Genomic DNA, 27248 nt, shown 5'->3' on the forward strand with positions numbered 1-27248 from the left:
TTTCAGGCAGTCCAGACTTACGCGCAGCCCGTGCGCTCCCTGGGTGCCTGGGCTTACTCGCAGTCCCGGAATTCGCACACTTGGGCTTTTTCCTCTTCAAATCCTTGCATCTGATTACTAAGCCCAATACATAGGATCACCCAGTTGGGGACACCCTGGGAGACTGCAGGGGAAGGTTGTTTTTCTGGAACCTGGGGATCGGAGCGGGGAGTGACCATCAGAGAGCCAGCTCTGAGGCAGCCCACTCCCACAGGCCTGTGGCGAGTGCCACAGGGAAAGAAGGCTCTAACACTGCCTAGAGAGGCCATAGATAGACCCGGAAGTCAATCCAGAAACACTGCCACCCAGGGGCTGAATCACAAATTGACTCTTGTGTAATCAAAAATAAAGGAATACGAGAAATTAAGACACACCGCCTGCTTAAAATCAGGACTGGCTTACAACACCGAAGAGCAGTGGATCGCAGGGAACTGCAATACTGTCTGGACTGAGAAACAGGCGTGCCAAACAGAAAAACAGAGGAAGTGAATGACCTTCACTACTCCACATTTTATTTTTACCTTTTATTTTTTTTATTTTTTTATTTTTTTTAAATTTTCATTTTTTGCATCTTTTAATCAAGAAACTTTTTTTTCTTTTTTTCATCACTTGATTTTACCTTTTTAATGATTACATTTTTGTTTTCAATCCGTATTATTACTACTGCTATTTTATCTTTTTTTTTTTTTTTTTTTTAAAGTGTCATTTTATTTTCTCTTCATTTTATTTTGGGATTAGGGTTCTACATTCTATTTTTTATCTTTCCTTTAGCATCGTTTTACTCTATCTCAACTCTACCTTTAGGCCATCACTCTCTTCCTAACCTCCCCCTTTTCAGTGTCCTGTTTGTCTTACCCTTTTACTGCTTTAGATTTTCCCTATTCTTTCTGTTTACCCCTTGTTAAAATTTCACCCTACTTACATATCTAATCTCCAATCCCCTGCTCCAAGTCCACATACACCTTTCCCTTCGCTGTCTGAGTTATCCATAAACTTGTCCTTATCTCTGTCCTTTTGTTGTTGTTTGCTTGAATGTAGATTATATCCAATTTTTATGCTTTTTTTGTGAGATTGTTTTGCTTATTCTTCTTTTATTTATTTTTTTGTTTGTTTTGTGCTTCAGCTTTCCCTTGCCTCACTCCATATTAGTTGGTGTTGTAGTTTGTACTAATCCCCAGGCACTTGTTGCTGGCATTTGCTGGGATTAGTGATTGTTCTATTGGAGTTTTATCCCCAATATATATAGTCTGTTCCCCTTTCTCTCTTAGTCAATTTCTTGTCTCTCTTACTTTTTTTTTTTTCTCTTTACTTTCCCTTTTCCCAATTTCATTTTCACACTCCTTTTTTCTTTTTTTTTCTTTCTTTCTTTTTTCCTCTTCTTCTTTCTCTTCTATCACCTAATTTGCCTTTCTCTGGTGGTCACCTTTATTGGAGGTTATTAACATCGTGAATACATTCCTGTTCAGTGCCTTGTGAGTTGTACCTGGTAGTGCGGTATTTTGTGCCTTTAAATCAACCCAGGAGAGAGAGAACTACATAACCAGACACCCAGAGAAGAGAGACCATGGGGAGACAAAGAAGCAGCCCGCATATGAAAGAAAAGCAGGCATCACCAGAAAAGGAAGTAAACGAAATGGAGGCAAGCAACCTTCCAGAAAAAGAATTCAGAGAAATGGTCATAAGGTGGCTGAAAAGAATGGAAGACAAATTCGACAATATGAGCAAGAACCAAGAGGAAATGAAGAAGAACCAAGAAGAAAAGAAAAATGACATCGCTGCTGTAAAGAACTCAATAGAAAGCATCAAGAGTAGACTAGAAGAAGCAGAGGACCGCATCAGTGAGCTAGAAGACAAGATGGAAAAAAATACCCAAGAAAAGCAACTTCTAGAAAAAAAAATTAAAAGGCAGGAGGAGAGTCTAAGGGAACTTTGGGACAACACGAAACAAAACAACATCCGCATAATAGGGGTTCCAGAAGGAAAGGAAGCTGAGCAAGGAATAGAAAACCTCTTTGAAGAAATAATGACAGAAAATTTCCCAGATATAGGGAAGAAAAAACCCACACAAATCCAAGAAGCTCACAGAGTCCCAAGCAAAATGAACCCCAAAAGACCGACGCCAAGGCACATTATAATTAAATTGGCAAACACCAACGACAAAGTAAGAATCTTAAAAGCAGCAAGAGAGAGACAGAAAGTTACATACAAAGGAACCCCCATCAGACTAGCAACTGATTTCTCAACAGAAACTCATCAGGCCAGAAGGGAATGGAATGAAATATACAAAGTCATGCAAAGGAAGGGGCTGAATCCAAGAATACTGTACCCAGCAAGGCTGTCAATCAAAATTGAAGGTGAAATCAGGAGCTTCACAGACAAAAAAGGACTAAGGGAATTTATTACCACCAAACCAGCAATGCAAGAAATGCTAAAGGGTCTACTGTAAAAAAAAAAAAAAAAAGAAAGAAAGAAAGAAAGAAAGAAACAGGAAGCGAAGAAGTAACACAGGGGTAAAGAATAGGAATGGCGACAAATAAGTACCTATCAATAATAACTTTAAATGTAAATGGATTAAATGCCCCAATCAAAAGACATAGGGTAACAGATTGGATAAGAAAACACGACCCATATATCTGCTGTCTACAAGAAACCCACCTCAGAAAAAAAGACGCACACAGACTGAGGGTGAAGGGATGGAAAAAGGTTTTCCAGGCAAATGGAACTGAAAAAAAAGCTGGGGTAGCAATACTTATTTCTGACAAATTAGATCTCAAACTGAAGGACATAACAAGAGATAAGGAAGGCCATTTCATAATACTAAAGGGAGCAATCCAACAAGAAGAAATAACTCTGGTAAACATATATGCACCCAATACAGGAGCACCCAAATACATAAAAAAACTCCTGGAAGATATCAAGGGAGACATTGACAGCAATACAATCATAGTAGGAGACTTTAATACCCCACTATCACCATTGGACAAATCCTCTAAACAAAACATCAGCAAAGAAACATCAATCCTAAATGACTCACTAGACCAGATGGAATTAATTGACATCTTCAGAACATTTCACCCCAAAGCCACAGAATATACATTCTTCTCAAGCGCACATGGGTCATTTTCAAAGATAGACCATATGTTGGGACATAGGCAAAGTCTCTTCAAATTCAAGAAGATAGAAATCATATCAAGCATCTTCTCAGACCACAGTGGCATAAAACTGGAAATCAACTACAATAAAAACAACCCAAAGAAATCAAACACATGGAGACTAAACAGCATGCTATTAAACCATGACTGGGTTACCAGAGAGATCAAAGAAGAAATAAAAAACATCATGACAACAAATGACAATGAAAACACTACAATCCAAAATCTATGGGACACAGCGAAAGCAGTCTTGAGAGGGAAGTTCATAGCTCTACAAGCCTACTGCAAAAAACAAGAAACAGGGGTAATAAATTACCTAACCCAACAACTCAAAGAGTTAGAAAAAGAGCAACAAGAAAAGCCCAGTGTAAGCAGAAGGAAGGAAATAATAAAGATCAGAGCACAGATAAACGACATAGAGACCAAAGAAACAATACAAAAGATCAACAAAACCAAGAGCTGGTTCTTTGAAAGGATAAACAAGATTGATGAACCTCTAGCCAGGCTCACCAAGAAGCAAAGGGAGAGGACCCAAATAAACAAGATCAGAAATGAAAGAGGTGAAATAACAACAGATCCCGCCGAAATACAAAGGATTGTTAAAAAATACTACGAACAACTCTATTCCAACAAACTGGACAACCTGGAGGAAATGGACATATTCCTAGAAAAATATAACCTTCCAAAACTCAATCAGGAAGAATCTAAACAGCTCAACATGCCAGTAACTATGGAAGAAATTGAAGCAGTCATCAAAGAGCTTCCGGCAAACAAAAGCCCGGGGCCAGACGGCTTCACAGGAGAGTTCTACCAAACATTCAAGGAAGAACTAAAACCTATCCTCCTCAGACTATTCCAAAAAATTCAAGAGGAAGGAACACTTCCAAGCTCCTTCTATGAAGCCAGCATCACCCTAATACCAAAACCAGATAAAGACAACACAATGAAAGAGAATTACAGGCCAATATCCCTCATGAATGTAGATGCCAAAATCCTCAACAAAATTCTAGCAAATAGGATCCAGCAGTACATCAGAAAGATCATACACCATGACCAAGTAGGGTTTATCCCAGGAATGCAAGGATGGTTCAATATCCGCAAATCAATAAATGTGATACATCACATAAACAAATTGAGAGATAAAAATCACATAGTCATATCAATTGATGCAGAAAAAGCATTTGACAAAATCCAACACCCTTTCTTGATAAAAACTCTCAACAAGGTGGGAATAGAAGGATCATACCTCAACATCATAAAAGCTATATATGATAAACCCACAGCTAACATCATACTCAATGGGCAAAAACTAAAACCATTTCCCCTAAGAACAGGAACAAGACAGGGATGCCCACTCTCACCACTCCTGTTTGACATAGTACTGGAAGTATTAGCCACTGCAATTAGACAAGAAGAAGAAATAAAAGGCATCCAAATTGGAAAAGAAGAAGTAAAGCTGTCCTTATTTGCAGATGACATGATATTGTACATAAAAAACCCGAAAGACTCCATCAAAAAACTAACACTTAATAAATGAATTCGGCAATGTAGCAGGATACAAAATTAACACCAAGAAATCTATGGCATTTCTATACACCAACAATGAACTTACAGAAAGAGAGACTAAAAAAGCAATCCCATTTTCCATCGCACCAAAAAAATTAAGATACTTAGGAATAAACCTAACCAAGGAGGTAAAAGACCTATATGCGGAAAACTACAGGACACTGAAAAAAGAGATAGAGGAAGATGTAAACAGATGGAAGAACATACCATGTTCATGGATTGGTAGAATCAACATCATTAAAATGTCCATACTACCCAAAGCAATCTATAGATTCAATGCACTCCCCATTAAAATACCAACGGCGTATTTCACAGACCTAGAAAGAACTCTCCAAAAATTCATCTGGAATAAAAAAAGACCCCGAATAGCCACAGCAATCCTGAGAAAGAAGAATAAAGTAGGAGGGATCTCAATACCAGATTTCAAGCTGTATTACAAAGCCACTGTCATCAAAACAGCCTGGTACTGGCACAAGAACAGACATATAGATCAATGGAACAGAATAGAGAATCCAGATATCGACCCAAACCAATATGCGCATTTAATATTTGACAAAGGAGGCATGAGCATACAATGGAGTCAAGACAGTCTCTTTAATAAATGGTGTTGGGAAAATTGGTCAGATACATGCAAAAAAATGAAACTAGATCACCAACTTACACCATACACAAAAATAAACTCAAAATGGGTACAGGACTTAAATATAAGACGGGAAACCATAAAAATACTAGAGGAATCCACAGGCAGCAAAATCTCAGACATATGCCAAAAGAACTTTTTCAGTGATACTGCCCCTAGGGCAATGGAAGCCAAACAGAAAATAAACAAATGGGACTACATCAAAATAAAAAGCTTTTGCACAGCAAAAGAAACCATCAACAAAACAACAAGAAACCCCACTGTATGGGAGAACATATTTGCAAATGGTATCACTGATAAAGGTTTAATTTCCAACATCTACAGGCAGCTTATACAACTTAATAAAAGGAAGATAAATGATCCAATAAAAAAATGGGCAACGGACCTAAATAGAAGCTTTTCGAAAGAAGACAGAAGGAAGGCCAAGAGACACATGAAAACATGCTCAAAGTCACTAATTATCCGAGAGATGCAAATCAAAACAACAATGCGATACCATCTCACACCTGTCAGAATGGCTATCATCAACAAATCAACAAACGACAAGTGTTGGCGAGGATGCGGAGAAAAAGGAACCCTCGTGCACTGCTGGTGGGAATGCAGACTGGTGCAGCCACTGTGGAGAACAGTATGGAGTTTCCTCAAAAAACTGAAAATGGAACTCCCATTTGACCCAGTAATCCCACTCCTAGGAATATATCCTAAGAAACCAGAAACACCAATCAGAAAGGATATATGCACCCCTATGTTCATAGCAGCACAATTTACAATAGCTAAGATTTGGAAACAGCCTAGGTGCCCATCAGCAGATGACTGGATCAGAAAACTATGGTACATCTACACAATGGAATACTATGCTGCCGTAAAAAAGAAGGAATTACTACCATTTGTAGGCACTTGGATGGAATTAGAGAACATTATGCTAAGTGAAATAAGCCAGTCAATGAAAGAAAAATACCACATGATCCCACTCATTTGGGGATAATGAAAAACATTATAAACTGATGAACAAAAAGATAGTTACAGAGGCAGTAAAGCATCAAACAGACTGTCAAATTACAGTGGTAAGGTTAGGGAGAGGTGGGGGAAATAAGAGATCAACAGAAGGACTTATATGCATGTATATAAGAGTAACCAACGGATGCAAAACATTGGGGGGTGAGGGCATGTATGGGAGTGGGGTGGGGGTGGGGGGCAATGGTAAGATATGTACACATATAATACCTTAATAAAAATTTGAAAAAAAAAAATAAAAAAAAAATAAATAAAAAAATAAAAAATTAGTTTGGATAAGTTCTCTAGAGTTTCTGTAGTTTCTTTAAAATTCCAGAATTTTCTTTTAAAAATTCCACCTTCGTTATAGAGCTTGAACAGAAACCTTCTGAACTCTGACAGGAGCAGGAGTTAACAGGAACATTTGTGGAGGGCACTGGACCTCCGTGTTGGACCTGAGCAACCTGCACAAGATACTCTCCTCTGGTGCAGTCCATCCAAGAGTCAGCCACCAATCCCCTTCTGGTGCCAAGGCTCAGACCATGTTCTAAGACTGTCTTTCCCCAGAAGCACACCTGGAAAGCAGAGATGGGTCCCTGCCCCATACTTTATATGCCTGCAAGGAGCCTGCCTTCCTTCCAGCAAAGCTGCTGTAAGGATTACTGAAAGGATGGATGAAACCTCCAGCCTGCTGTCTGGTTACAGCAGCACCTCTGGTATGCATCCTGCTGCCATTGAGGCTCTGTTCTTCTCCACAGTGTCCTGGACAGCCCAGCCTCCTCCTGGAACCCCTCACTCAATCAGACTGGTGAGTGTCTACACTGTCTCAAGCTTGTCTTCCCGTTCTAAAAACCAATATCCCACACATTCAGTATAATGTCTCTTTTTTATTATAAACATGGTTACTTTTATAATTAAGAAAAAATGTATTTTACTTAAAAAAATTATGATTCAGAAACAAATAACTGTTTTTAAGTCCCCTATAATCCCAGCACATGACACAGGTGGCATGTAATCCCAAACATGTCAGCTCTCCTAGGTAACCATCTGTCTCCTTCTCCTGTCCCCAAACTCAGCATCTCTCCCCACCTAACTCTGAGCTGATGACCTGGCATCCACAGGACACCCACCCAATCACCATGTCTGTGCCCCAAGTCCCCACTGGGAAGGAAGACAATGAATGACCTCTGGGAAGGGAGTAGCCTTGCCCATGACGTGACATTCACTTCTTCAAAACCCAGGAAATAGATGCTACCTTAAAAGTAATAATAATCGGATATCTGTTATAATACAGTTGTACACACAGGATTATATGTTTTCCCTCCTTTATGATAGCACTAGTTTATAATTAAAAAGTTTAATAAAGCAAGGAAGAAGAGCAATAGGAACAGAAGGGTATTCACACGTAAAAAGTTAAGGAGAAGGGGAAAAATGAAAATTAAACCCTCTGCCCAAATTGAAGTCCAAGGTCTGTCTCCACAGGAAGCAGTTGGCCCCACATCAGTCAGATCTCAGCCACAGGACTGCTTCCCAAACCAGAAGGTCCATTTGAAGCCCATCTCTTCCTGCTCACGCAAACATGACCCACATTTACCACCTTCTCATGGTCTGTACAGCCAATGAAAATCTCTTCCTCCGTCCCACACCTGGTGGGCACCTGGAAGTTGTCTCAAAATGCCCAAGTGCACAAGGACTTGGTGTTTAAACAAAGGAAACACAGAGAGCAGGAATCAGCATTGCTAAAGCGAGCATCTTCATCAGCCATCTGAAAGTACCCCCCACCCGGGTCCTGAGGTAAAAAGTACACTGCTTGGTAGGTGGTGAGGATATACATGGGAGTGTAGAAGAGAGGAGGCCAGCACCCCCGCAGGGCCCGAGCGCTGTGCCCTGGAACAAGCGCCTTCGAGGAGCACTGCAGAGAAACAGCCTAGGTCTGTACTTGAGGAAAGGCTAACGGTGATCCTTGGCAGACCTCAGCATCGTCCTGCACAGAAAGAAACCTCTCCTTTGACACTCGCAGCCTTGCTGCAAGCTTTATCTTCTTTTTCAGGGGCCTGGGGAAGGTGGGGCCATGAATGTGTGGGTCTGATGGGGGCCAGAGCCAAGGAAGGGTCTGCCACCTCCCTGTCCCAGCCAGCCCTGCTCACAGAGGGAGTGTACAGAGGGGCCACAGGAAGCCTGGGTCCAGGAAGAGCCACAGAGCAAAAACCACAGAGACAGAGGCCTTCAGGACACCGTGAGGGCAAGGGTCCAGCAGCACTGCCCTCAAAGCCCTGGTGGACCATGTACATGACTAAGCGACAATAGCTCACTCACACTCCAGACTTCAGTAGGTTAGTTTTCTTTTCAGTAAGGCCAAGTGGCCTGTGAAGAACAAACAGTACCCACTCTGAGCTGAAACTCTGCAGGACATCACACGGGGAGAGATGTTTTACAGAAAAAGGAAAGAAAAAAATTTCCACGGCCATGTAAACTTGGGAAACTTTGCTAAAAACATACAATTTAGAAATATCTTATATGGACTGAAAGATTTATAATCACAGTTGAAGCTTTTTTGTTAAAAAAAAAAATCAAAAGCGCTTAGGAAACAATGTCATGGACTCAGTTCACCTCTAGAAAGGCTGGGGCCATGGTCAAAGTGTCACCGCCAATGGCCCTGTGGCCTCCCCTGGAGTGGAACTTCTGGCCCCAGCTCCAGCTCAGACACAGCCTCTGGCACTGCATCAGAGAGGATGGCCCATCTCTGCCACCCAAGTAACATCCAGTCAGTGCCCATTTCATTCCCAGGACGGGCAGCCTATTTTACCCCAGAAAAAGGTCCCCCAGCTTCATGGAGCTGGTAACTCCACTCCTTTCTCTCTGTGCTCTCCCAGGAAAGTCGAGCCTCAAAATAACCTTCAGGTGAGCCGGGCCCCAGGGCTGGGAGTGCTGACTTACCAGTGCTGGACATGTGGTTCACACGGGCCGGGTTTAGCAGCTCCACGGGCTGGTCTCGGCCAGAAAGTCCATCTGCAGGACAGAGAAAGTGTTTGGCTTCAGGAACTGCTTGAATTTCAATGAGAACACTTTACATTCAGAACCTGCACGAAGCAAATCCTCGAAAACAATGATAATGTATGTGTCCTTCTTACTTTAAAGATGACGGATTTAATTCCATCATGGGTCATTTTTATTTGCTGAATCAGAAAATAAAAGACCCTCGGTAGAATAACCAAAACAGTCCCCAAGTGAAGTTCCCAAACTGGCACACACCAATTTCTGGCCAAAAATCTGGCTTAGCTGTTTGGTTTACTTCAGTTAGCAACCACATTATACCTACTTGTGTTTATCAGAAGTCAGCCTTCCTGCAGAGACCACAAGCATAAAGACAATAACAACAGAAGAGCTACTCATTCTTGCCAGGCACTAACAAATGGCCTGCGTATTGAGGGAAACAGCCCCCAGGAGGCAGTTTAGCTTAAAGCAGCGGTGGGTATGCGGGCGGGACAGTCAAGGAAACAGATGAAGACGCAAACCTTTTAGAAAAATACCTGGCCAGGAACTGACAATGTTTTAGAGATGGTTTCTGTTGCATCCCCTTTTAGACTTGGACTATCTTTAGGAATGGTGTCTATGTGTTCAGACTACTGTGGAGCTGGGCACAGAGACTGTCCACCACCCAAGCTTGTAGCCGGCTGCATGTAGACAGCCTGAGATTTTCCACATTCTCTCAGAGAGAAAAGAAAGAAAACTCTGGTAAAACTTCCAGGAATCACGCTTCTTTAAAATTAGCTCCTGCCTGACAAGTGTGTCAAACGGCCTGCGTGAGAGGCACGTCATTATCCATGACAGTGTGGAAGGTACTTTCCTTACCAACTTAAGGGCGAAAACACAAGTTGCACAGAGCAGCCATTAGGTCCCTGTGTCAGACTTTCAATAATGACAAAAACAAGTAACTTCTGCTCTACTGACTGTCATAAAACCTTGCTTTGTATCCAAAATGGATAACATTTTGTGCAGCCTTCACATTTTGTGTTATACAACACTCATGTGTGTCTTTGGAGATGTTAAAAATCTAAGGACAAAATTAGTGACCCAAGAAGGTCTAAAAGGGTGCTCCTGAGAGCTGAAGACCATCTGAGGAAGGAAGGCAAGGCATGTGAGGCCCCCAAACTGCCCTCTGGTATGGCCTGCATGAGCCCCTCGGCACTGCACCATGGGAGAGGGACGGAACAGCTCTGACTGTGCACCCGCAAGGACAGCAGCTCCTGGGCAGCTCAGAGAACCAAATGCTGGCATGTGTAGTCTCTCCCACAGTCAGCACCCCCTCCCCAATTCTGGCCATGTGAAGGTATCACAATAGTTATAAGAAAACAGCATGTTTGGGGTTAAGACAGTCCATGCTCCCTGAGTCAAGAGAAGGATGGAGGCCACTGAGGCCACCATGCCCAACTACTGAGGGTTTTCTCCTAGAGCACAACCACCCCAAGCTGGCCTGACCACAGAACTGTAAATCTAAGGCTGTGAGTACCTTTACTGCCACTCACACAGAGACCTCGAGACAGTGATGGGAAATGGGTCTCAAACCTTTCTCCTGAAAAGAAATTGATTTCATTTATAAGTGGAGTGATTCGTTTTGAAAACTGAAGAATTCAGGAAAGTATATACATATTCTGACTTTTAACCCACTGTGATCACTTCAAAAACACCAAAAGGCACTTCTGAAAACCTGTCCAGCTGCAGCTCCCGGATGGGCGGGGTCAGAGCCAGGTGCTGGGAGGTACCACCTGTACAGGGCACCACAGCTGGGCTCTGAGAAAGCAAGGGCTGTTCTCTCTGGCTCCACCAGCCAATACACATCCCTAAACCATCCTCCTCCAGTCACCTCCTCAATGTCCACCCTCAGCTTCCATCTGAGTGAAATGCTAGAACCAGAAGCAGTTAAGACACCCAGACGCCAGCCAGTGTCCTCATTTTACACTGCGGTCCATGGCGCAGAGCAGCATCCAGCTCAGTACAGACCTTCCACGATGTGGGATGAAACTGCTATCTGCCCCAGGCCTGAAGATCTCAATGCTCGCCACATGAATAAATGATGCCTAATAATACGTTCCTCCACCCACACTAAAGCTGGAAGATGCATTAAACCTCCATGCAATCAATCCCGAGTGTAAGTTAAAGACACGCAGTATCAGAGTATTCAAAAGCTTCACTGTGTGATTTAAATCACTGTATGGCTGGGCTGAGTCTTGGCTCACCCACCACATTTCCGGGCACTGGCCTAGGGTATGTCATACTGAGTCACCAGAAAATAATCGTATGCGTGAACTAGCTGGCAGCCCACAAAACACTGCCATTGGATAAGAGCATGACAGATTCCATACGTAAACTGAAGCCGAGCACAGCGCACTGTGTCAGGGAGAGGGACTGTGCCTGTGCTCAGTACACAGACAGGCTGGCCTGGCTGACATCGAGGCAACCTGTACACTCACGCCCTAACCCTGACCTTTCCACATCCTTGTGGAATAAAGTCCGACTTAGATCTAGTAGGAAAGTGTTCTGGGCTAGCGTTAGGTTACTATTAAAGTGTCCTGCCTCTCCATAAAGAAGCTACCATGTGAAACTGCCTATGAACAGCAGGAGGGTCTAAACACACAGGCACTACAGAGGGGCAAGCAGAGAGGCCTGTCACCAGACACTTGCAGCAGAAGACAGGGCAGCAGCATGAGCCCTGGACAGCTAAACATCCCGCCCTAGGCTCCTCCCAAGTCACTCATTCAGCAGGACACCATAAGCAGAAGCTGTAACCTCATCACTAAAGGAGGGAGACAAAAGCCAAGAACAGGTGCTTTCAAAGAAGGCAGGTGACAGACCTGATAGGCAGGCCTCATGGAGTTCAGCAGCACAGAGTGCCCAGGAGATGTCTCTGAGCGAAGCAAACAATGGAGGGCCACCAAGAACAGACTGGACATTGGGACATGAGACACAGACAAGCACCACCACCTCTAATACTGGCCCCAGAGTCCTGCAATTACCTGGTTCAGGTGCCCAGACTGAGTCCTGGGTGTGTGACCTGGGCATGTGGTTGGTAAGAACCTGATCACATGGCAAAGACTCAGCTTGGGACCACAGGGAACACAGAGGCATGTTGGTCCTCCCCTAGTCTTGGAGGATTCAAATCTAATTACAAAGGAAAGACGTCCCAACTCCATGTAATACTTGCAGCAGCACCCTATGTGTGTAAGTGATGTGCCACACAAACGCCATAGTAATAAGACAAGAAAGTTGGAGTGAAGCAGCACAGGGACCAGAGTCGGTGACATATCCAACCAAAGGCCTGACAAATCCGGTTCCATATCTCAATTCCCATAAAAGAGACTTCAGGATGTGCAGCTGGGACCAAGTCCTGGGACAAAGCAGAAACCACATTTGAGGGGCAGGGGCTGCAAAGGCTGAGATGACAGTTCAGTACACAGATCTAAATGCATCACCAGCATGTAACCGGGTAGCCAAAAGGCAAAACACACACTTCGCCAGGAAGAAACAGCAAACAGTGGGAATACAGCCACACAGATACAAGGCCAGTGCCCATGGAGACACACTGGTCCACGAGCCCACGCGGGCTTGCACCTTAATGCTATGTTGCTTCTGACAGCATGTTCCAGAGTGAGCTGAAATGAGGATTAGGCATAATTTCCATATTTACATCCTTTGCTGAAAGTCCTAAGCTTCGGAAGGAAGCAGCGGTAAGAACCTAACATTTAACAGGAAGAAAGCGATCAAAGTCCTACTTCCTCTTGGACCCTGAAACACCCACTGCAGGCAGGTTTTCTCCCTGGTCTGCCTCCACGGGAGAATCTAATCTGGAAACCCACTGGATGGGACTGTGGTACTTCATGTCCGCAAGTGGCTACTTAATTAGCTCACGGAGCTGAAAGAGGAGCGCACATGCAGAAAACGGAAGTGGGGAGCATGCATGTCCTCCAAGTCCCCTCACAATGTGATTCACTGTGGGTGCGCACAGAGCACAGTCACCTGTGCACCGGGAGCTGACAGGACCATGCTCATAAAGAAACAGCAGGGTCTGTTTCAAGATTACAGGCTCTAGCTTAAAAATAACTGCCTGCTGTAATTCAGTGTCGTCCCGAGGGGCAGCACAGATGGCTTTCAGAACTCTACCTTGAGTGATAAGCACCGAGGTCTCTAACTAGAATCATGGCCTTTGGGGCCAAAGGAACCTCACTCTCAACTCACCTGGCCTGCTCCCACCTCTTACTCATGGGGAAAGGGCCCAGCAGGGCTGAGCTCTGTGCCCAAGATCATGCGGTTGGCACCCCCAGAACCCAGCATGGTCTCATCTAAACCAGTTGCAAACCTGAACTGGACCTGGGGCAAAAGCTCACTCACCAGGACCTGTACCAGCAACTTAGGGCTTCAGAAACAGCTGACTTCTCCACCCCAGAAACCTGTGCTAAAAAGGAAAGAAACGGAAGAAAGCAGGACAAGACAGACAACACTAGGAAAAAAAGAGAGAAGAAAGGGAGTGGGAGGGATGAAAGCACATCCCAGTTATGATTCATGCCCTCCTTCACTTTTCAGGTCCAAGTTTCCAAAATTTCTAAAGAAAAGAGTTCACAAGGCCTTCTATGGAACCCACTGACAAAGTTGGGCAAGTGCCAGAGATACTGTGAAACCTGCACAGCTGCCTGCCCGGGGACAACTGAACTGCCCCCTCCTGGAAGGTATGGGCATGCAGGTCGGACCAGGCATGGTCAACCAGCGGGGACTCAAATAATGTGGACCAAAGCAATTTCTGTGACAACTCCCATGTAATCTATGGGATGAAAGAGCCAAAGCAAAACTTTCAGACAATGAAGAAGAAGGCAGCTCCACCCCTTCCATGATAGAAGTATATATTACACTAGAGGCCTGATGCATGAAACTCTGGGGCTCGGCCCTCGCAGCCACGGCGGCTTGCCTTGGCCCTTGCAACCCTCGCAACCCCGGCTTCGTCTGGAAGGTCGTCCAGAAGGATGTCCAGAAGGTCGTTCAGCTGTCCAGTCTAATTAGCATATTACGCTTTTATTATTATAGATAATTACAGAGCATCTGCATTTTACTTCCAACAAGAACATTATGTTTCTTGGACCAATAAAGGCAGTCCATGAGACACACACACAGGTGTTACCTGTGAGAGATGGGGTGGGGGAGAAATTATGGGGAACAGCCCCCCACACACTACCCAGTCCCACCCAGGTTGGGAGGAAGAGGTATCTCAAGTTAATTTTGCCTCTGGGATGACAAGGAGACCAAGCATCTTTCTACATGCTTACTGGTAATCTGAATTCAAGTCTTTCGTCCATTTTTTTTTTGTTAATTGGGTTTTCTTTCTCTTACTGTTTCAGAGGAATCCTCTGTTAATTATACACTGCAGATATCACCTTCAAAATGATGGCTTCTCTTTATTTAAGACCACAGGTATCAATCTTTCTGTTAAAGCTTATGCTTTTTATGTCAAGTTCAAGAAAATTTGCCCTACCTGGAGGTTGCAAAGATGTTTTATCACACTGTCATCTAAAGTTTTGTATCTTCCCTTTCACTGGCACATGGGGGTGGAATGATGCAGCAGCTGTCCTCCCCAAGCATCTGCTCTGCTTCTGTCACACCCAGCAAGGCTTCCTGTGTCACACCTGAGGCTCGGTCAGGGCAGACAGGGCCAAGTGTCCAAGTGCCCCAGCAGAGCACTGGGGCAACGAGCAGAAAGGCTGGTGCTCAGTGACGAAGATACCACAGGCAACACTTCACAGCAGGGAGATCAGAACTGGTTAATTGGGAATTTTCTTTGGGAAAATTCCAAAAGTGAAAAGGCTGCCTCACCCACACCTATTTGAGATACAATCCACAAACCAAAAAGCTTCGGTAATGGGGAAAGAACAGCTCGAGGCACAGGCTGCAAGGAGGAACATCAGTGGAACGGTCTGAGGGCACAGTGGGGTCTGTCCTGTCCCCACAGAGCTGGATAACACTGAGCCAGAGAGTAACAGGGCCTGAACACCAAGGGTTGAGCAGAGTCAACAGCTTGGCGGGTGGGCATTGCTGGCGTCCAGGAAGCAGTGCTCTGAAGGCCAGACAAAGCTCTCTGTTGTGTGGTCAGAGGCAATTTCCTGGAGGGAGCTTCTCAGCACATCTGTCAGCCGGTCCTCCAGGGCCAGTCTGTCATGCTCCTTCCTCCCTAAGTGAGACAACATGGAGATCCACCGTTCTCAGCTGCTCTCACCGAGTGGCCCGGCCCAGCTCAATTAACTATTAACAAGAGGTATAGACAAATCTGGAGAGAACATCCTAGCCACCTTTGAAAACAGATCCATCCCAGCCCCTAAAAGGACATCCATCTGCCCCATGGGACGACCAAATCGGGTGAGTCATTCCAAAGCTGTTTTGGAGCACTAGAGGTGTAGGAGGGGACAGTAGCTTCAGCAGTAAACTCTGTAGGTTTCTGAGTCTATATGAGAAATAGCAGACAACAAAATCACATAGCAATACCACAAAAAAGCACACCGAATCTATACAGGGCTCACTGAAGTTCAGAATCGTCCTCAGCACAGGTTCCCTAGGGAAATCAGCAAGGTCCAAAGTCAAGCCATAAGACCAACACTGAAGCCGGCTCTGACACCTACCTGTGAATAACCCCCTTCTCCCATTGCTCGGGCTCACAGCTGCAACTGTGAAAACCTGGAGGCAAACCCTTCCTAGTACCTACCACTGTTCTGCAGGAGTCCTGCTTTCTGAACCAACACCTCTTAACTGCCCAGCAGTGTAATGAACATACTATAAAGAGCAGGGCATGAAATCAACTCCTCTCCACTCCCCCACATATCGGTGATGCTACCACTCTATCCTGCCTGGACACAGAACGTAGGCCAAGGCATCTGATGGGGCCCAGGAGTCAGCACTACCTCCATGTGATGGATGAGCCACTTCCCTGAACACTCTCTGCATTGCTGAGCATTAAAAATTAGCTCACAGGTGTTTGTGGTTAAATGATAGGAAGCCAGAAAATAGGTACATACTAATAAGCAGCTCAAGAGAAATGATTCCCTAACTCATAACAATAAACCAGAAACAGCCATTTGGAGCAAGTCCACGCAGGCATACTAACTGTGTGGCTGTAGAGCAATCAAGCTTCACCCTAACCCAGCAGGCCGGGCAAGATGGAAACAGAGTGTGGACCCTGCTCACCCTTTCCCCAGCCACACTGGCATCGGAGGCAATTCTTGTCCTTCATACAGAAAAAGGAGCCTTTGCCCTCTCCCTTTAATGCAAGGTTTCAGAAGTGACCAAGCACCCAGCACACTCAGGGAATGCTCGACCATGCCGGCCATGGAGGGACCTCGAGCCACCAGGTTGAATGCCAGCAGCAGGAGCCCAAGGGACACTCAGACCCAGAGGTCACATCGGCAACTGTCTGCTGATACCGTGCTGTTGCAACAGCCAACAGTCACCTGGGGTCGAAAGGCTTTCTCCCCTAGCACTCTTAAGGACAGTATTTGCTTCAAGTCACTGAAAGTATATTTAGTTTCCCTAAACTAACATTCTGGCCATATCTTGCCAGAATAAAACAACAAAGTTTACTTTCTAAATCAGAAATAACAGCTAACTGGTACTGGGCACTTACTATGGGTCAGGCACTTGTCTAAGAGTTTATTCCTGTTATAGCGTGCTTAGTACTCACCAGGGAAACAAATGGTATAAGTACTATTATTGCTCCCATTTTAAAGATGAAAAAGTAAGCAAGAGGCATGATGAAGGTCATCGTGATCAGGTCAGACCAACTCTGCACGTCTACCTCTACACACTGCCCACTCTACCTACAAATTCACATCATTCATTCATTCATTTATTCAACAAATGTTACTGAACTAGTTATTGAGTGATTGTCATAATTCTGGGGTTAAAGCCTGGCACCCTAATCTTCCACTGGTGAAGACATCACACACACACACATAGCAAACCATGTGGTTTCATGCTGGGAGTACAAATCATGGGGGTAGGATGTGACTGGGGATCATTCCTTTAGATAAAGTGATTGAGGGAGCCCTGTGAGGTGGTGAAATCTAATCAGACACTTGAATGACATGCAAGAAGGAGCCATCTAAACCACCTGAGCAAGAGTGTCCTAGGCAGGGACATCAAGGGGAAGGCCCTGAAGAGCAAGTGCTGTGGCACCCAGTAGAAGGAGCCAAGGAGCCAGAACAGTGTGAGAGGATGCGAGCTGGCCACTGGTCCTGAAGGCTCCTTTCTGCTGTCACAAAGAACATGACCCAGGGCTGGGGGACAGAGGAAGAATGGAAGCAGGGAGAAGAGTGAAGGCTGTTTCCATGGTCCAGGTGAGGACGAGGATGCTCGCCACAGAGCTGGGAGATGTGGTCCAATGTGGGCTCTATTGTAAAGGTGAGTCCACTGGGACTTCTGGGTGGATGACACATGGGTCTGCAGAACAAATACACTCACCCAGGTATGACAGACCAGGAGAAGATAAAGGTGGTGTGTTTGCTGGGGAAAGGCTGGGAACCCAGAAGGCAAGTCTCACTGACCTGTTCATTCTGAAAGACCCGCCGGCATTCTGAAGAGCAAATGGAACTTAAAACCTCCTCTCGTTACTTTATGACTTTCTCAGAAAAAAATTACCAAAAATGTTCAAGATCTGTCAATGGTGAGCACTGGTTCAAAATTCAAGATAGTATGTGTTTCAGTTTGGCTATTCCACTCATCTTGCCAGTTTATAGGCCCTGCCACTGCTCCCCACCCACCCCTTAACACACTCTTCATTGTTGCCCTCACTCTCACTGCCCAGATGCCCAGCATCCTGGGTGGAGCCTCACCTTCAAAATATGTATCAATCTCTGCAGCTGAGCTGCTAAGAGAAAAAGAGGGAACTTAATATTAAATGGTATACACGCCACCCAGAAATCTTGCCAGGAAACAAGTGCACAAAGCACCCAGAGGTGAGTGTGTTCACCTATGTGATCGGTGTCTTGTGATGGTTTCACCTCCTCCCCGATGCAGACTAGTTTCCCTTCCCACGGGCACTGTGCACATGGAAGGTCACTGCTCCAGACTGCAGCCTCATCTGGAGCACCTCCCTTAGTGGCAGCACCTGCCACATCGCAGGTGCCACACATTTCCTGTTACGGTGCATAGATGTCCCCTGGTTCAATCAAATGCCCTGATTTAATTTCATGTTTCTGACACATGCTTTCAGGAGCCAATTGTGCTCCAGACATGGCATCAGGTTCTGAGAACCCTGTGCTAACAGAGACAGACTGCCCTCTAGGGCCACAGACCATGGAGAAGACGAGCAAGTACTATATAACACCATTTCATCCTCAGCACCCAGGTATCAACCCCAAAGATGTGCCCAAAGACCCTGGAATGCCTCGCCAGAACCAGTAGGGTGACAATGAATCCCACACTGTGCCCATGGGACAAGTTGCATGTCTGTATGACCCAAAAACTTCCTGGCCTCCCTTTGTGTCTCACCAGGGCAGCTCTGCACAGTGGCTACTTGTCCCCATCTGCTGCTTGGGGGCTGTCAGAGGCTGGATTCTCCCTCCAGCAGCTCATCTATGGGCAGGAACAGTAGGTACAGAACCGAGGTACTGTCCCACTGGTGAGGAAGCACCCAGAAGTCTGACAGTTTCAGTGCTCACCATCAGCAGTGACCCATGACACTGGGCTCTCCTGACATCTCAACGTTTCCCAGGGGAAGTGAATTTCAAGGGATCCACCCCTTAAGGGTCTAGGAAAGTGCTTCCTCCCTAGAAGCTATCATGCTCCATCCACCTGCCCGCATCCCAGATGGGAAGGATGACTTTCTGCAGTCTGACACTGTCAAGTCCGGCAGGGCCCTGCTAGCAAAAGGAAGACAAGAGAGGACGTCCCATGAATTACACTAGGGGATGAGCTGCCAGACCTGGGTCTTGGAAAGAACTTCCTCTGCCCGGACCTCCACCACACACCTCAGGGTTCACCTACAGCCCCCAGGCAGAAAAAAGCGCAGTCAAACAGTCTGAAGAGCCCCACCCCCCCCCCCCCCCGCCCCCGAGCTCAGAGCCATGCAGAGTCCAGCAGAAAGGAGGGCTTTCAACAGGGGCAGCTTCTGTTTCAGAAGCTTTAAATTATTTCTAGTTTTCCTTTCTTTTATTTTTGTATCACCTAATAATATACAGCATATTATTTTTAAAGTTATATCTATTCTGTTAAAATTTTTAAATATATCTTTTTATTTTAAGAAGAGAGAGGACATACAAGTCATGGTCTCCAAATACCACAGCTGTTAGCATTTTAGCAGACTTGTGGGGAGACTTCCAGCCTCCCAGGCATGATGTGTACATGACGATACTGCAAACTGCTTCACACAAGCACCTCCTTAGAGCCCAGACCGTGTGCTCCCTCTGTGCCCAATGCTAAGTGCTCAGAGGCTTGCATATGTGCTCAAGGTCACTTTATCAACATTATTTCTCTCAAGAATTCCACAGCACACCCCTCCCTCCAACAAAGCTAGCTTTCCTGGGTCCTACTCCAAAAAGGCCTGCAATCTGCAAAAGTCACTCTTACATTTTCATTACACACAGTATGGATGTACTCTACAGATCACAGCTTCCCCCAAATCAGACTCTCTAAACCTGATCATTATTCCTTTTATAGCCACTTTTATACAATGCTAACTTCAGTTTCTAAAAATACAGTGATTACAATGTATCATGTTCTATTTTAACCTTCTAAAAATAGAGCTACTGGCAGGAGCAGCAATTTGCTGTTAGATGTTAACTATGCTAATGTCGGTGACAGGATATGAATTTCTGTCCTTTTGACTCTTTCAGCCTGTGGCTTCCACATGACTACTGAGGAGTCCAGCACCTGCAGCTGGTGGCACCAAGGTTCAGCTGTGAGTGCAGCACCCAGCATCCAGTGCCAGAGCCCAGATCCACTCCTAGTTGTCCCTGACCTCACATAATGACCTGGTGGCCTCATTTTCCACATCTGTAAAATGGGTGACATGTTCACCTCACAGGACCAAAAGGATTAAACCAGGCCACTGGGTGAGACCCCCAAGCTCCCCCACCTGACACCTAGCTCACAGGACCTGCTCACAAACAGCAGGACCATGTGCCATGAAAACCAAAGCGTGGAAGCGGGTCCTCTGACTTTCACTCCCATCAGCAGGTGCGTAACGTTACTTCCCAGGTTTCAGCAGTAATTAAAGGAAAATCAAGAGACATAGGAAGGAGCAATACAACAGGAAGCTTTGATGTCCCACACAAGTCCTTCTTGGGGACAGGTCAACAACAGGTCTGTGCATGCACTGGGCCTCACTTCTTCTTCTCCAAAGGACAGGCTGGCCCAGACCAGGCTGGAGAGTGGTAGACTATTTCCAAATAGCCAGGATGGCTTATTAAACAACAAACAACCTTTCCACATTTGAAGCTTCATATTTATATATATTCTTAGATATATACAAATTTATAGGCTATTTCTCCTTATCGTCTGTTTTGTAATGGAGTAATCTTTGAATTAAGAAGTAGAAATAAAATTATTTCTCCCCTGCTCTCCACATACACATGTGCACTCTCACTTTCCAAACTCTCTATAAGCAAACCACCAGTTGATGCTCCCTGGCTCAGCCCCCACACCCATGCCTCCCAGCAAGAGTCCTGTGCACCTGGCACTACATGGAGCAGAGTGGAAGCCTGATGACATTTTCATCCCAAAGTCACCTGCTTTACAGACTACCTGAATTGGTGACATGTCCTCAGCTTCTTGTAAGCTATCATAATTACTGGAACACATTCATTTCATATATTTCAATATTCAAATCAGATGAAATTCAATCATGTCCCAGTGTATTCGTTTGTGACAATGAGTAGAAGAATAATGGAGCAAAGGAAATCTGTAGAAACTGCACCAAAAAAAAGCAGCCTTTCTTATTCTATATAACCAATTACACCAGTATAGACAGATTATGTCCAACTGCTTAGGCATGAAAGCAATCTGTAATTCAAATGAGCACCCTTAGGTGGGTACTCAGTTATGATTGATCTACATTAAAATATCCACAGACAATGAGAAAGAAGGGCAGCCTTTTAACTCAACTGTAAGAAAAGAGGAACTGAAAACGAGAGTGGTCAAGTCTGTGCTGCTTGGCTGACACACTGAATTAACAGGGACATCTGTGGCAAAAACCAATTTCACACCTGGGAAAACACAGGGCCTATCCATGTCCACAACACAGAGCTGAATAATTTACAAAGTTATCACAACCTGAGGTTCCTGAACCTTACTAGACTTAGTCTATAAGGACTCCTCACTTCCCAAAACAAGAATATAGAAATGGTGAGTATAAAGTAGAATAAAATCCCACCCCAATTTTAAAAGAAAGACAGAGAAGACCCTGTTACCAGAGGAGAAAACAATAGGAGGTGCTCTCTGAGCAAGTGCACTGAGACCCAGAGTCCTTAGAACCAGCCCTGGGGTGAGCTGCAGGCATGTCCACTGAACTTGTCCTGACAGAGAGCTGGACTGAGACTCCTTCGTAAGGGCAGAACTCTGGAGGATTCTTTGATGTATAAAAATGGGGCTGGACAACTCCACCCACCAGGCCACAGAGGCAGAGGGGTTGCTTAGAAAAGTCTCCTATGAAAAACTGAAGCTCTAAGCCTGGCCCATGCAAGTATGGCCTCCAGATTCACATCGCTTAAACAGTTCTGGAATCCTAAGTCTAGAAATTAAGGTAAAATTTAGACCTGAGCTTGGGAAATCCTGGAATCCCATGGAAGTCAAGAAAATGACTTTCATGGGAAACAGCCATATCCCAGGACACATGAGATGCCAATGGCAGAAGAAGAAGAGGAAGGGAAGGGAGAGGGGAAAGAGGTAGGGAAGAAGGAGAAGAAAAAAAACTCCTGCTGAAGAGTTTACAATTAAAGTAGGAAAGTACAAACAAAATACATGTAAACAACCTGCCAACACCACAACACCAAGAGTGGTTGAATTTAGCTGCTTGTCCAGAGAAAAGACTCCAACGTATCTGCAAATATTAGTATATGGAAAATACTATGAAGCATGCATGTTTTAAAAAGTAAGACGTTAAATAAAAGGAGAAAAACTATAATAAAAGATAGAACTCTGGAAAAAGAGAAATAGAAAACCATTAAAAAGAATAAAAAGAATCTTTCAGAATGAACTGGATGACAGGTCTATAGCACTAACCTGAATGCAGCACCAAAAGGAGAAAAGCTAGAGGAGAGAACCATGGGTAAAAAGGCAAGGTGGTCTAATAGGGTAATCTAGTATGACTTCCTGAAGTAAAGAAGAGAGAAAATACAGAAAAGGTAATATTCAAATTGATAATAAAGGAGAATATTACAGAATTCCAGAGATATAAGAGTCCTTGTTTAAAAAGCATGCTAAATCCCAAGCAGGGTGAGTACAAATCTGCACACTGCAACACAATATTAGAATATCCACCAAACAGGAAACAGAAGCACCAAGATGAAAACACAAATTACCTAAGAAGAAACAACACTGGACTGAGAGCTTAACTTTTTGACAGCAACAAAAAAGCCAGAAGACATTAAAACAGCTTCAAACTGCTAAGTGAAATACAAGTCACCTACAATTCTATACCCAGCTAAGCACTGTTCAAGAAAAAGGGCTCTTTTGGGGATTTTTATCTACAAGCACTCAGAATGGTCCAGTGTTTGACATACTGGCAGAGGCTGTCCTACAATAAAGTCTCTAATAAAATGAGTACCTTTATACTGAGAAGGTTGGGAAAGCACCACAATCTGCATGTGGCCTGTGCCTAGGCTGACTTCACAAGTTCTGCTGTGAGACCCAAAGTTCTAGTGAAGTTGTCTAAAATGAAAAAACATATCAGCAGGGCCTGTGGTTGGATCCACGTGTGCTAAATGTGTCCAAGACAGGATCAAGTGTGCTTTCCTTATTGAGAAGCGGGAAATGGTTGACAGTGTGGAAGGCACAAGCACAGAGTCAGCTAAATTTAAAATAGGAAGCTTTTTGGAGTAATAAAAACAATGAAAAGACAAAAGAAAGAAAGAGAAAAGAGACCTTTTCTTGACAAAACTTGAGAATATTTGCCACTCAGACACCATTGCTAAAATAACAACTAAAGGATTATTCAGAAAGAAGAAAATCATATCCAAAGTGAAAGATGCTAGAAGGAGGCTAAGGTAAAGCACTAGTGAACATGTAAGTAAACATAGGTAAGTACTGAATACTAAGTTAACTCAGAGTTTCATCTAGTCACTGAGACCACTTTCATTATGTGTAACACTGTTTCCTCAAACTTGTGTTTCGAAGTCACTGTCTAAAACAGCTCATTGGTTTCCTCTTAAGAACAATGTAAATACTAAAAATAAACAAGGTTCCCTCTTCACTTTGACAGTGAGGAAACTCATGGCTGAATTTCAGTTAATTTTTGAATAATGCAGGATTTACCACACGCATTTCTAGGGTCTACTTCTCTTTGGTAGACTATCATTTTTTCCTTTGCTCTGATTTCTTTATCTTGACTTACATCGCCCTCATTACGACATAAGAACTAAGAACATACATCCTTAAAACTGCAATGCACAGGTACCAAAGTCCTCACAATACTGCCTGGCTTCTTTGAGCTATGAAGGAGAGGCAACCATTGAAATTGGCCCACTTTGGGCAGAGCTTCACTGAGAAGAGAGTAACAGTTCATCAATGCTACTTTTATACATAGAAAACTACCAGGAATATGACTGACAGTAATCAATGCAGGGTTGCACTTGACACTACATTTGCATGGTGGAGAGCCCTTCTCTGAAATCAGCTACCCTTGTGCAAAAGCAACTACTTTTGAGAAATAATCAGCAAAAGATTGCTTATCCTTTGCTGCACTCAGAAATTAGTTCCAAGTAACCAGCACTTGGGAAAGGATAAATCACTTTATGCAAATACTTTTGCAAAGGCTCTCTATTAATGCAAATATTATGTTTATCTTTTATTTGAATGCAAACAGCATCTGCTTTGCACAGTCAATGCCATCACTTCGTAGTTTGTGCTGAGCAGCTCTAGTACATTCCAGCTGCTTTTTTAGAGTAGGAAACAGATTTCCAGAGAGCTAGAGGCACAAAAGAAAGTTTGCTGAAAGAAGAAAGCAAATGTGCTGGATTCCTGGGGAGGCTTCTTCAGTCTAAGGCAAGAGAGAAACAAATCCAAAAATGAATTCTGAATTTACTTCTGGAGAGGTTTGGCTTCATGTGTGGGATTTTCTTTTTTAATAGTTTTGACTAAAGAGGAAATTAGGGTTGCTTTTTATATATTCCTTTGCTGGAAAAATATACTCAGAAAAACAGATGTTGGAAAAGAAAAACTGGGCAGCACTAGGCTACCACCAGAGCAGAGGCTAGCTCCCTCTGAAAGTTCTGCCTTCACCCTGCATACCCCACTCTTGCAGACAAGGATGGTGACCCCAAAGGCTCCTTGCTAAAAACACCGATGTCCTAAGATCACTTCACTAAGTACTCTTCTGCTTCTGACATAAATTAAGAGCTCCTAAGAGGGCTGAAATCTTAATAGTTTTTGTATCAATGATCCTAAAACAATTACTAGTTTAGGAATAGTAAAGACTGGATGACTGGACAGATGGATGGACCATGATACAAATGAGGAAACAGATAATCTGAAAAGTTGATCTGAGTTCTTGCAGATTTCGAATATATTACACTTCCAAAATCTCTATCCAACTAAGAATGTCTGGAAATAGTCTAACCCTTCCATATGCATGGACTGCAGATATTTTAACCAATCAGACCCTCTAGATCAGAGGTCCTCAAACTACAGCCCGCGGGCCACATGTGGCCCGCCGAGGACATTTATCCGGCCCGGCAGGTGCTGTTGCCTGTCCTGCTTAGCATCCGACTCGTCCCGGGCCCGCAGTGCGCATAGGAATTTGTTCATAGTTTTTTTTTTTTAACTATAGTCCGGTCCTCCAACGGTCTGAGGGACAGTGAACTGGCCCCCTGTTTAAAAAGTTTGAGGACCCCTGCTCTAGATCAAGCATCTTCATGGAACAGACTACGAAGAAAAGGGGAACTTGGGTACTTTCATATACCCCTCAAAATGAACTTGCCATTGAAACTCCAAAGTATCTATAACAGATAAACACCTCCAATAATGCCCTTTAATAATTAACCTAGGTATTAATTTCTTTTCAAATTGACTAATTTTCACAGATACACTGCTTTTCATCTTATGCTATTCCTCTCTTCCTCCAAGTCATACAGGAAGGAATTTTGTTTCTGAAAAATACACTCTGAACAACAACGTTTGATGGACAAACATGACTTCTTCAAAAACACAGGTGCAAGAAAAGGTGAATGAGGTCCTCTGATCTAGTCTCACAACAGTGAACAACCAGAAAGCTACACTTGTACAGAGAGAAAGGTGGCCTTAAAGGACATATATTAAGGTTCCATTTCAAGGGTTTAGAAATGAACAGCAAAATAAACTCAAAGAGAGTTTTAAAAAGTAATAATAAAGAACAAAAATTATTGAAGTAGAAAAGATATAAACAGGATTAACAAAACCAAGAACTGGTTCTATAAAGACTAATAAAATGGAAAGCTCTCTGGTGAGAATGATGAAGATTGTCACAACTGAAAGGGGGATTGCTCCTGGCACCTAGTAGACACCCCATCTAAGGGAAATGTGAGGACCTTTATGCCAAGGAGTGGACTTTGGAGCCGCACGTGTGCTTCACACCAGTCTCCCTACTTACCAGCAGGGCGATCGTGGCCATGTTTCTTCCCCCTAGCATGGGATCTCACAGCCTTGTCGTGAGGGTCAATCACATTACTGAAGATAAAAAGCATCTAGAACAGGTTCTCGTCAGTGTCAAGTAAACGGACTAGGTTTCTACCTCTTTCAACAAAGTACAGAAGGCCTCAAGCCAGCCTACTGGCCTCTCTCTTCCCTCCCATAATCCCAACACTATAGCAGAACCGCCTCAATAAAATGCACGTGGAGCAGATTATTCATGAACACCAGTAGGATCTGGTCTGGGGTCCCTGGAGGGCAGAGATGACTCCTCCAGTCCACCAGGTGAGAGTGCCCAGGTCCCATTACCCACAGTGGTCTCACTCCTGCCTCCTGCAGGGCATTCCCTCACCTGGGGACCTGAGCCCATGGAAGGCAGGAAGGCAGCGTTCATTGCACTATGCTAATGGGTCTCTCTTTCCCAGAATGGGAACTGTTGCCCTGAGTCTGGGAGGGAGGCCCAGGCACCCTTCCTTATCAGCAGCCACAAAGAAAGCCCTGCTCCCAGTGTGGAGAGCAGGGGCCACTTGGCCTTGGTCTAGGAAGGGATGGCCCACCGTGCCCCAAAACCTGAGCATACCTCCCGTCTCAGGATGCTGAGCCCCACTGAAGCTCAGCATCAACACTAAGTTTTTACGGGGACGTTTGCGCATGTGTGTTGGAATAGGGGTTGAAGTGAAGATTAAGATGAATTTCGTTCAACCCACCTATAAAGGTAAACAGAAAACAACAAGTGTGTACGAGGCAGTTACTGGTGCATGGAATTCCATTTAGACAGGGGTCCTCAAACTTTTTAAACAGGGGGCCAGTTCACTGTCCCTCAGACCGTTGGAGGGCTGGACTATAGCTTAAAAAAAAAACTATGAACAAAGTCCTATGCGCACTGCGGGCCCGGGACGAGTCGGCTACTAAGCAGGACAGGCAGCAGCACCCGGCGGGCCAGATAAATGTCCTTGGCGGGCCACATGTGGCCCGCGGGCCATAGTTTGAGGACCTCTGATTTAGAGGCT

The 27248-nt window shown here is 44.4% G+C and overlaps 1 protein-coding gene across 7 annotated transcripts in view; it reads right to left on the minus strand.

Annotated features, from left to right (window-relative positions):
• The window catches only part of HDAC4 (histone deacetylase 4), a 244085-nt gene that overhangs the window by 117023 nt on the left and 99814 nt on the right, over positions 1 to 27248 (minus strand). For all 7 annotated transcript variants that reach the window (XM_080670452.1, XM_080670455.1, XM_080670453.1 and 4 more), the window contains exon 3: positions 9328 to 9399. In XM_080670452.1, the coding sequence (XP_080526578.1) occupies positions 9328 to 9399 (72 nt within the window). The remainder of the gene's footprint in view (positions 1 to 9327; positions 9400 to 27248) is intronic.

The sequence above is a fragment of the Plecotus auritus genome (assembly GCF_963455305.1).
Source record: "Plecotus auritus genome assembly, chromosome: 5".
NCBI classification, from domain to species: Eukaryota; Metazoa; Chordata; class Mammalia; order Chiroptera; family Vespertilionidae; genus Plecotus; species Plecotus auritus.